This window comes from Rhincodon typus, chromosome 37 (genome assembly GCF_021869965.1).
Source record: "Rhincodon typus isolate 14 chromosome 37, sRhiTyp1.1, whole genome shotgun sequence".
Lineage (NCBI taxonomy): Eukaryota > Metazoa > Chordata > Chondrichthyes > Orectolobiformes > Rhincodontidae > Rhincodon > Rhincodon typus.
In genome coordinates this window covers 18,322,416-18,333,259 of record NC_063368.1, presented here as the reverse complement: position 1 = coordinate 18,333,259, position 10,844 = coordinate 18,322,416, and the positions used below count along the sequence as shown (strand labels likewise).

The window sequence follows — 10,844 nt, the reverse complement described above, 5'->3', positions numbered from 1 at the left end:
AGCGCCGCACTGTCAGAGGGTCAGTGCTGAGGGAGCGCCGCACTGTCAGAGGGTCAGTGCTGAGGGAGCACCGCACTGTCGGAGGGTCAGTGCTGAGGGAGTGGGCACTGTCGGAGGGTCAGTGCTGAGGGATCACCGCACTGTCGGGGGGTCAGCGCTGAGGGAGCACCGCACTGTCGGAGAGTCAGTGCTGAGGGAGCACCGCACTGTCGGGGGGTCAGTGCTGAGGGAGCACCGCACTGTCAGAGGGTCAGTGCTGAGGGAGTGCCACACTGTCAGATGCTGTCTTTCAAACTGCCCCCTCAGCTGCTGTGTCAGGGGGATGAGAAAGTATTTGTTGACGTTATTATGAAGGAGAATTCTCCCTGATCATCTGGGCCATTGCTGTTTAAGGGAGCTTACTGCTGGCAAATTGACGACTATCTTTCCTCCAGTCTAACAATGACTACACTTCAAAAAGTACCTCACCCTGCTATAAATTGGATTGGGACATCTTGAAGTTTGAAAGGCACTATATAAATGCAAGGTCTTTCTTTTCAGTGTTTTAATTTCCCCAGTTTGTTACATCCTCCCATGCTCAGGAACCAGGAAGAATCCGCGAAGATTAGGAGTGGTTTTACTGGGTTGAACGTAGTAGCCATGGTAACAAGCAAAGTGCCAATAGCAACTGATCAATATAAACAGGAGGTCCATCATCTAGTGCCAGTAGCTCCTTGGATTGCCAACTCTGACTGGCTGCATTCCTGGAGGTTTTATGATGTGACCTTCTGCCTCAGAGCAACCTGCTCACACATGAATGGAGGCTCCCAGATACACCTTCCAGGTGAAGCAACACTTCACCTGCACTTCCCACAATCTAGTCTACTGCATTCGCTGCTCACAATGTGGTCTGCTCTACACTGAGGAAACAAAATGCAAACTGGGCGACTACTTTGCGGAACACCTACCTTCTGTCTGTAAAAACTACCCTGAGCTTCCAGTTGCCTGCCACTTCGACACACCCACCCTGTTCCCTGGCCACTATCTCTGTCTCGGGTTTGCTGCACTGCTCCAGCGAAACTCAACACAAGTTGGAAGAACAGCGCCTCGTTTTTCTGCTTAGGGACCCTGCAGCCTCCAGGACTCAATATCGAGTTCAATAATTGTAGAACCTGATTGCCACCTTCCATATCCTTTACCCATCCTCGCCCACCAGGCCCTGTCATGACATGAGCTGCTTTCAGCCCAGCCAAGCCATTCTCATCTACTTATGGTTCCCATTACTAGCTTTTCTCCTTCTCTGGCTCACCATTATCCATCCCTTTGTTTGCCTCACTATCTTTCTCCCTCTCTGGGCTCTATCTCCACTAATTGCCTGTTCCTTTACAACACCCCCAACCCCAACTTCAGCTTAAGTACCACTTTTTCCTAGCTCCTACTAGCTGTGATGAAGGGTCACTAGACCTGAAACGTTAACTCTGTTTCTGTCCATATTCACTGCCAGATCTGCTGATTTTTTCCAGTAATTTCTGTTTTCATAGCCACACCCATGTTATTGATTGGGCTTGTCATATGAGGAGTGTTTGAGGATGCTGGGTCTGTACTGAAAGTTTGGATGGATGATGGGGGTCTCTGATTGGAACCTGCAGAATACTGGGAGGCCTGGATAGATTCGACTTGGAGAAGATGTCTCCACTAGCAGGAGAGACTAGGAACATAGAACAGAACAGCACAGTACAAGCCCTTCAGCCCACAGAAGGCACAGAAACTGGGGAACTGAAGGCACAGCCTCAGATTGAGGGCACAACCTTTCGAACTGAGATGGGGAGGAATTTCTTCAGCCAGAGGGTGGTGAATCTGTGGAACTCATTGCTGCAGAGGGCTGTGGCGGCCAGGTCATTGAGTGTCTTCAAGACAGAAATTGAAATGTTCTTGATTAGTCAGGGGATCCAAGGTTACAGGGAGAAGGCAGGAGAATGGGGTTCAGAAACATATCAACCATGATCAAATGGTGGAGCAAACTTGATGGGCTGAATGGCTTAATTCTGCTCCTACATCTTCTGGCCTTGAAGCACTGTCTTCCTACAACCAATGGGGAAGGGCAACAGGCACTTTGTTACCCAAACAAATTAATCCTGTTTGTTGTGGTCTTCGTCAAATTTGATCACCATACGGTAACAATTTCAAATTCAGTCTGAGGGAAAGCAACCTGGGTCTCAAATCAGTGTCATAAACTTAATTAAGGGCAATTGTAGAGCGATGAAGAGTTGTCTGAAGTGTGTTCGGAATATAGATTAAGTGGCAGGTCAGTAGATAAGCAGGAGAAGATATTTAGACAGATATTTCATAACATTCAGCAAAAATATTCTCTGGTCAAAAGAAGGACTCAATGAGAATGACAAAGTAGCAGAAACTATTGGCAGTGCAGAGGATTCAGAATTTTTTTTAGGAACTAGTAACTGATCACTAAACAGCTAACAAAGAGGGAGAAAATTGATTATGGAAGTAAATTAGCAAGCAATATGAAAATAAGTGCAGCTTCTTTAAGACAGAAATTGATATGTTTTTGATTAGGGGATCAAAGGTTACAGGGAGAATGGGGATCAGAAACATATCAAAACAAAGAGAGTATATAAAAAGAAAGAGCGTAGCTAAAGTAATGTGAGACCCTTTGGAAAATGAAACTGGGGAATTGATAATGAGGACAAGGAAATGACACATAATTTAACCCAACACTTTTGCATCAGTCTTCAATGTGGAGGACACCATAAACGTCTTAAAGAAATCAGATAAACAAGGTACTAATTGGAGGAAAGATCTATAACAGTCTCCCTCACAAGGGACAAAGTATTTGACAAACCAATGGAGCTAAAGACAGATAGTCTCCAGGTCCTGATGGCCTGCACCAGGGGTTTTAAAGGAAGGGACCACAGAGATAGTCGAGGTATTGATTGAAATATTCTAGAACTCATTGGATTCTGAGAGGGTTCTGGCGAACTGGAAAACTGCTAATGTGACAAGAAAGAAGGGAGACAGAAAGCAGGGAATTATAAAGCAGTTTTCCTGACATTTGTCTTTGAGAAAATACTAGAATCCATTATTAAGGGGAAAAAAAAGACATTCAGTAAAGCTTAACACAATCAGACAGATTCAACATGGGTTTGTGAAAGAGAAATCATGTTTGATAAATTTGCTAGAGTTCTTTGAGATCACAACAGGAGGAGTTGATAAGAAGGAACTAGTAGATGTAGTTTATTTGGATTTGCAGAAGGCATTCAAGAAAGTGACATACAAAAAGTTATTGTACAAGATTGGAGCTCAGGGGATATGTTAGCATGGATTGAAGATTAGTTAACACACAGAAGGCAGAGAGTTGGGATAAATGGGCCTTTTTTCAAGTTGGAAGTAACTGGTGGACTACCACAAGGATTAGTCTGCAGGCTTCAAATATTTGCTTGGTTTATTAATCATTGGAGGAGGGGGCAGTGTCATGTATCCAAATTTGTTAGCAACGCAAGGGTATGTTGCAGTGAGGGCATGAGGATTCTGAAAAGGGATAAAGATCAGTTGAGTGAGTGGGTAAAAATCTGGCAGATGGGTTTAACGTCAGAAAGTGTGAGGTTGTGGACTTTGGTGGGAGGAATCAAAAGGCAGACTATTAAGTGGAGATAGACTCCAAAAAAGTGAGGCGCAGAGGGATCTGGGTGTTCTTGTGCATGAAACACAAACAGTTGGCATGCTGGTGCAGCAAGGAGCCAAGAAGGTTAATGGAATGTTAGTCTTTATTGGAGATAGCAAGAACTGACAATACTGGAGTCAGAGTCGATACAGTGTGGAGCTGGAGGAACACAGCAGGTCAGGCAGCATCAGAGGAGCAGGAGAGTCAACTTTTTGGGCCTAGACCCCTTTATTGACCTTTATTGCTAGGGAATTAGAGTTTAAAAATGGGGAAGTCTTCTTACAACTGCAAAGGATGTTGGTGAGACTACACATGCAGTACTGCGTACAGTTTTAGTCCTCACGTTTTTAAAAAAAGGACATAATTAGATTGGAGACAGTTTGAAAGAGACCCACTAGTCTGATTTATTCATTCACGGGATGAGGGCATCGCTGGTGAGGCAGCATTTATTGTCCATCCCTAATTGCCCAGAGGGCAGTTACGAGTCAACCACATTGCTGTGGGTCTGGAGTCACATGTAGGCCAGACCAGGTAAGGATGGCAGTTTCCTTCCCTAAAGAGCATTCGTGATGATTCACTGTCGTCATTAGACTCTTAGTTCCAGATATTGATTGAATTCAAATTCCGCCATCTGCTGTATTTAAAGATGGAGGTGATGGATTTATGAAATATCGGAGAGCTGTGGGCTGTGATGAGCTGGCACAAAAGATGAGTTGATGCCTGGGGCAGATCATCCACGATCTTCTAGAATGGGAGGGCAGGTCTAAGGGGCCGAATAGCCTGCTCCTGCCACTTTTTTCATGTTTTATGTCAACACTACGAAATGTTGCTTGCTGCATTGGCAAGAGCATTGAGTGTAGGAGTTGGGACATTATGTTGTGGCTGTATAGCACATTGGTGAGGCCACTTTTGGAGTATTGTGCACAGGTCTGGTCGCCCTGCTACAGGAAGGATATTATTAAAGTGGAGAGGGTGCATAAAAGATTTACAAGGATGTTGCCAGGACTAGAGGTTTTAAGTTAGGAAAGGTTGGATAGGCTGCACTTTTTTTCCCTGAAGTGTAAGAGGCTGAGGGGTGACGTCATAGAGGTTTATAAAATCATGAGGGGCATAGATAAGGTGAATATTAAAGTTCTTTTCCCTAGGGTGGGGGAGTTCAAAACTAGAGGGCATAGGTTTAAGGTGAGAGGGGAAAAATTTAAAAGGGGTGTGAGAAGCAACTTTTTCACACAGAGAGTGTTTCGTACATAGAATGAACTGCCAGAGGAAGTGGTAGATTCAGGTCCAGTTACAACATTTAAAAGACATTTGGACAGGTACATGGATAGGAAAGGTTTAGAGGGACATGGGCCAAATGCAGGTAAGTGGGACTAGTTTAGTTCAGGAAACATGGTCAGCATGGATGAGTTGGACCGAAGTGTCTGGTTCCATGCTGTATGACTCTGTGACACGCCAATGAAGTGACATCATTGGGTTAAAGCTGCAGGATATTTTTACCTTTATCTTTGATGAATGAGTGTCTTCAAAGAATAAGAAAAGGAACACAGTTATTAAGCCTTTTCTTTTGTCCTTGCCTGCAGCAATGACCTGGAAATTAATTCTGTCTTTCCTGGAGACTCTAAGTCTCCCCTGGAGGGTTGGCAACTCGAACTGCTTATTATGCAAATACAGAATGATGGTCTCATTGGATTTAATCTTGTTTCTCCTGCAGGAGATTGTAGATTGGTTCAATGCCATTCGTGCTGTCCAGTTTCACTACTTACAAGTGGCATTTCCAGGGACAAGTGACCATGAGGTAAGCTTCACTGACAACGCCTCTTGAGTATCCTAAATAAAAACCGAAAGAACTGTGGACACTGTAAATCAGAAACAAAAACAGAAGTTGCTGGAAAAGTTCAGCAGGTCTGGCAGCATCTGTGGAGAGAAATCAGAGTTAACGTTTCGGGTCGGGACCCAAAACGTTAATTCTGATTTCTCTCCACAGATGCTGCCAGACCCGCTGAGCTTTTTCAGCAACTTCTGTTTTGCCTCTGAGCCTCCTCTGGTCTACAGTGAGAGCATACCGTTTGACGCCGTTAGCCTTAAGGACTATATTGAACTCCTTCTTGAAAATAAATAAATTTATTTTCCAACTTCGGATTCGACAGCTGAAGCACAAACTGACGAGGAACTTCCTGAAGGAAGGCTACATGGAGAAAACAGGACCCAAGGTAAGAGAGACCAACATCTTCTTGTTATTGTTAAATGGTTCCAAGTTACCCAGTGGCTCAGTGGTTAGCACTGCTGCCTCACAGCGTCAGGGACCCGGGTTTGATTCCACCCTCGGGCGACTGTCTGTGTGGAGTTTGCACATTCTCCCCGTGTCTGCGTGGGTTTTCTCCAGGTGCTCTGGTTTCCTCCCACAGTCCAAAGATGTGCAGGTTAGGGTGGATTGGCCATGCTAAATTGCCCGTAGTGTTCAGGGATGTGTAGCTTAGGTGGGTTATAGGGGGATGGGTCTGGGTGGGATGTACCAAGGGTTGGTGTGAACTTGTTGGGCTGAAGGGCCTGTTTCCACACTGTAAGGATTCTATTTTCTTTTTTAATCACAACTGTCCACACCGCTGCCTAGAAACAGGAGAGGAGAACATCAAAACAGCACGGAATGTGGCGACAGAACACTTTCCACTGTATCTCCCTAGATATATGTGTCAATAAATCATTCACTAATCCATCATTCATTCATTCATGAGATAACAAGGTGTAGAGATAGATGAACACAGCAGGCCAAGCAGCATCAGAGGAGCAGGAAGGCTGATGTTTTGGGCCTAGACCCTTCTTCCTTAGTTGGAGATAAGTTCGGTGGGGCAGGAGCAGGTGGAGACAATGGGTTGACCAGGGCAGTCAGGTCTGTGGATTTTGGGAAGGAGATAGAAGTGGGCGGTGCAGGGTTGGGGAACAATGAGGTTGGAGGCTGTGGGTGGGAGGTCACCTGAAGTGGTGAGGTTGTGGATGGGTTGGGAGATAATGGTTTGGTGGTCAGGGCTGGGATCATGATTAAGGGGGCGGTAGGAGGAGGTGTCGGAGAGTTGGCACCTGGCCTCGGCGATGTAGAGGTCAGTGCGCCATACTACAACTGCGCCTCCGTTGTCCGCGGGTTTTGTGGTGAGGTTGGGATTGGAGCGGAGGGCTGCACGTTCTGCAGGGGAGAGGTTGGAGTGGGTGAGAGGGGTGGAGAGGTTGAGGCAATTGATGTCACGACGGCAGTTGGAGATGAAGAGGTCGAGGGAGGATAGGAGGCCTTGGGGTGGTGTTCAGGAGGAGGGGGTGTGTTGGAGGCGGGAGAAGGGGTCAGTAGGCAGAGGGTTAGGCTCACGGTTGAAGAAGTAAGCACGGAGGCGGAGGCAGCGGAAAAACTGTTCAATGTCCAAACGTGAGCGGTATTCGTTGATGTGTGGGTGGAGGAGGACAAAGATGAGCCCTTTACTGAGGACTGACCATTCGTCCTCAGTAAAGGGGAGGTCTGGGGGGGATGGTGAAGACCCGGCAGGGCTGGGTGCTACTGTCTCCTCAGGAGCTGCTGGCTGTGGAGGCGGTGGGCGGAGCGACGTCGGCGTCGGCTGTGGGTGGAGTTGCGTTGGCGATGGGCAGAGCGACGTCGGCATCAGTGGTGGGCCGTGCGGCGTCGGCTGTAGGCGGAGTTGCGTCAGCGGTGGTGGGCGGAGTTGCATCGGCGTTGGGCAGAGTTGTGTCGGCGTTGGGCGGAGTTGCGTCGGAGGTGGTGGGCGGAGTTGTGTCAGCGTTGGGCAGAGTCGCGTCGGCGTTGGGCGGAGTTGTGTCGGAGGTGGTGGGCGGAGTTGCGTCAGCGTTGGGCAGAGTCGCGTCGGCGTTGGGCGGAGTTGCGTCGGAGGTGGTGGGCGGAGATGCATCAGCTTCGGCAGTGGGCGGAGTTGCGTCGGCGGTGGTGGGCGGAGTTGCGTTGGCGGTGGGCGGAGTTGCATCGGTGGTGGTGGGCGGAGTTGCGTCGGCATCGGCGGAGCGGGGTAGGCAGCGGCAGCAGCGGTGACAGTAGGTGCGTCCTCAGTGTCTATGGTGTTGGCCTCGGAAATGGAGGTGGTGGCATCAGCAACAGTGTCGATGGCGTCGCTGTCCCGGAAGTGGTGTACCTGGTGGTGGAGGATGTGACGTCATCCGTGGGTGCTCTGACAGTGGCCTCATGGCCAATGGCGGTTGGCACATTGTGGGGAAGGTCCTGGGTAGGGTTGGGGATTTGGGAGGTGGAGTAGGCCCGTTTTAGGTGGTAGGCACCAGTAAGTTTACTGTACTTACGGTTTTTAGTGTCCAATAAAGCTGAGTAGAATTGTGAGTTCAGGTTGTGGATCCTACGAAGAATAAAAAACAGGAGATGTCCTTTGCCAGTCCCCATTCATTTATTCATTCCCAGCTATAAGCACAGATACCCATTCTCCTAAATAAAACCCAAAAGAACTGCAGATGCTGTAAATCAGGAACAAAAACAGAAGTTGCTGGAAAAGCTCAGGAGGTCTGGCAGCATCTGTGGAGAAAAAAATCATAGTTAACATTTCGGGTCCAGTGACCCTTCCTCAGAATTGATGGTAGCTGGGAAAATGTCGGTTTATATGCAGAAAATAGGGAGGGGGATGGGGTAGGGAGTAAACGACAGGATCAAGCCCGAAGAGAGAGAAGAGCAGTTGGATAGACAAAGGGGTTGATAACAATCTGGCTGGGAGGGTGAATAGCTGTTAATGGGGACTGTTAATGACTAACTATAGGTACTGTGTAATGGCAGGCTATGTGATAACAAGGCCTGGTGTGTGGGATAGGGGGCTAGGACATGGAACTGAGATAACAAGATGTAGAGCTAGATGAACACAGCAGGCCAAGCAGTATCAGAGGAGCAGGAAAGCTGACGTTACAGCTCCACACCTTGCTATCTCAGATTCTCCAGCATCGGCAGTTCCTACTATCTCTAGGACATGGAATTTCTGTTTTTGTACCTCTGCTCCTAATTGGGTTCGATGTACATGCATGGTTTTGATGCAAAGAGCACATTTCCCTTGGAAGTTCACAGCTCAGATGGGGAATTGTGGGACACTTCCTGTCACCAATGGGGACACTTCCTGCCATCACCCGCAGTTCCATTCTGCCTGTTGAAGGAGACCTTTTGGGTCCAGTGGTAGTATAAGATGAACAGGGAGTTTTCCTGGGATTCTGACCACCATTCCTTCTAACGCCCACTGAGAAAGGTCAACTGGGCACTGGTCACATTGTTACCTGTGGGTTGTACTCAAAATGGCTGCCAAAGTCCACAATAACAATGCTAATCAAACGTGATTGAAGACTTGCGAATTGTAAAATTTCCACTCTTTACAAGGACCTCTTTTTAAAGATGCTCTGTCTTTGGGACCTGGGTTTGATGGCTCCTGTCATTGACTGGATCACCCATTGGTTTTAGTCACAGCTTTACAGGTGATGAATCAGCTCCTTGTTAGACAGGCACCCTGCGAGGACTGAGTATATTTCAGGAAATAAGAAAGGTGCTTGTGTGATCTCATCCCAACCATCGGTGGTTACAGGAGACACACATGCGCGCGCGCACACACACACACACACACACACACACACACACACACACCTTCTCTCAAATATACACTCACACTCAGAAACCCCACAGTGCAGAAAGAGGCCATTCGGCCCATTCAGTCTGCATCAACCCTCCGAAGAGCATCTCACCCAGTCCCCCACCGTACCCCATAAGCCTTCATTCCCCACGGTTAATCCACCTAGCTTGCACATCTTTGGGTTGTGGGAGGAAATCGGAGCACCTGGAAGAAATCCACGCAGACAAAGTGAGAATGTTTCGATGGGCCGAATGGCCTAATTCCTGCTCCTATGTCTTATGGTCCATACAGACAGTCGTCCGAGGCTGGAATCAAAACCAGGTCCCTGGCGCCGTGAGGCAGCGGTGCTAACCACTGAGCTGGCATGCTGCAGGCTCTCTAACACATACCTTTTCACTCTCTCTCTCTCTCTCTCTCACTCACACACACACACACCTCTTCCCACACACATGCACGTGTGCAAACATACACACACACTTACAGTTTCTCTGTCTTACACACACACACACAAACACATGTCCCTGCTGTCGTACACATCTTCGATCTCACATGCACTGTCTCTCATGCTCACACTCTGTCACACACATCCTGTCTCTCACACATACTATTTTACACACAAATTCTCACATGCCCTCCGTCTCTCTCACACACATACACATGCTCATACATACACACACACACACACACGCACATGCAATGTGTGGAATTTTGAAGAAAATTCTATTTTACTTTCTTTTCCTGCCCTGTATGTTTGAAATTCTCACTGCTAACATATTCAGCAATTTATGATCTCACATTCATGACCAGTTCCCTGTGTTAGATGCACAGACAATTACTTAATCAACAAACTGAAAACATTGTAGTTAATGTTCTGGATTTTAAATTTATACAAAGCAGAGAAGGACGGGTGATATATTTGTAAAGCATCTTTTAGGTTGTCAGGCCATTCCAATGGTCTACAGACATTGGTGAGTGGATGTGGTGTACTGCAGAGCTGTGATATGGTCTGTTGGCTCTATAATCACCTCTGTCTCGCTGTAGTATTCTGCTTCGGCTGTTCGGCATGTGTATGTATTGTAGCTTTATCAGGTTGGCATTTCATTTTCGACATCCCTGGTGCTTAAAGTTTTGGTAAAGATCTGTAGCCCGGGTTGTGGGTGAGGTTGTTGACTTGCTCGCCGAGCTGGCTTGTTCTCGTTCAGACGTTTCATCACCTCGATGGTGTCACCTAGCATGGTGACAAAACGCCTGAACAAAAACAAGCGAGCTCAGCAAGCAAGTCAACAACCTCATCCCTGGTGCTGTTCCTGGCATGTCTCCATTGACCCAGCAGGTGATTGGTCAGCTTGAGGGGAATAGTAGGGTGGGTAGGGGGAGTTGGGGCAGCAGTAAGAGAGCGATGAGGTTACAGATTGTGATTGTCGTTGGCTGATAGCCCACTGCACCTCACGGTTGCCCAGTTGTGAGCTGTTGAATCGGTTCTGAACCCATCCCATTCAGCAGAGAGGGAGTGCCATGCAACACAGAGGGTGCCCTCAGTGTGACACAACACAGAGGGTGCCCTC

At 47.6% G+C, this 10,844-nt stretch overlaps 1 protein-coding gene across 1 annotated transcript in view; it reads left to right on the top strand.

Moving 5' to 3' along the window:
• LOC109922882 (arf-GAP with dual PH domain-containing protein 1-like) overlaps positions 1-10,844 on the top strand; it is a 91,016-nt gene that overhangs the window by 74,947 nt on the left and 5,225 nt on the right. The window contains exons 5-7 of the mRNA XM_048617376.1: positions 582-642; positions 5,370-5,453; positions 5,806-5,868. Coding sequence (XP_048473333.1) covers positions 582-642; positions 5,370-5,453; positions 5,806-5,868 — 208 coding nt within the window. The remainder of the gene's footprint in view (positions 1-581; positions 643-5,369; positions 5,454-5,805; positions 5,869-10,844) is intronic.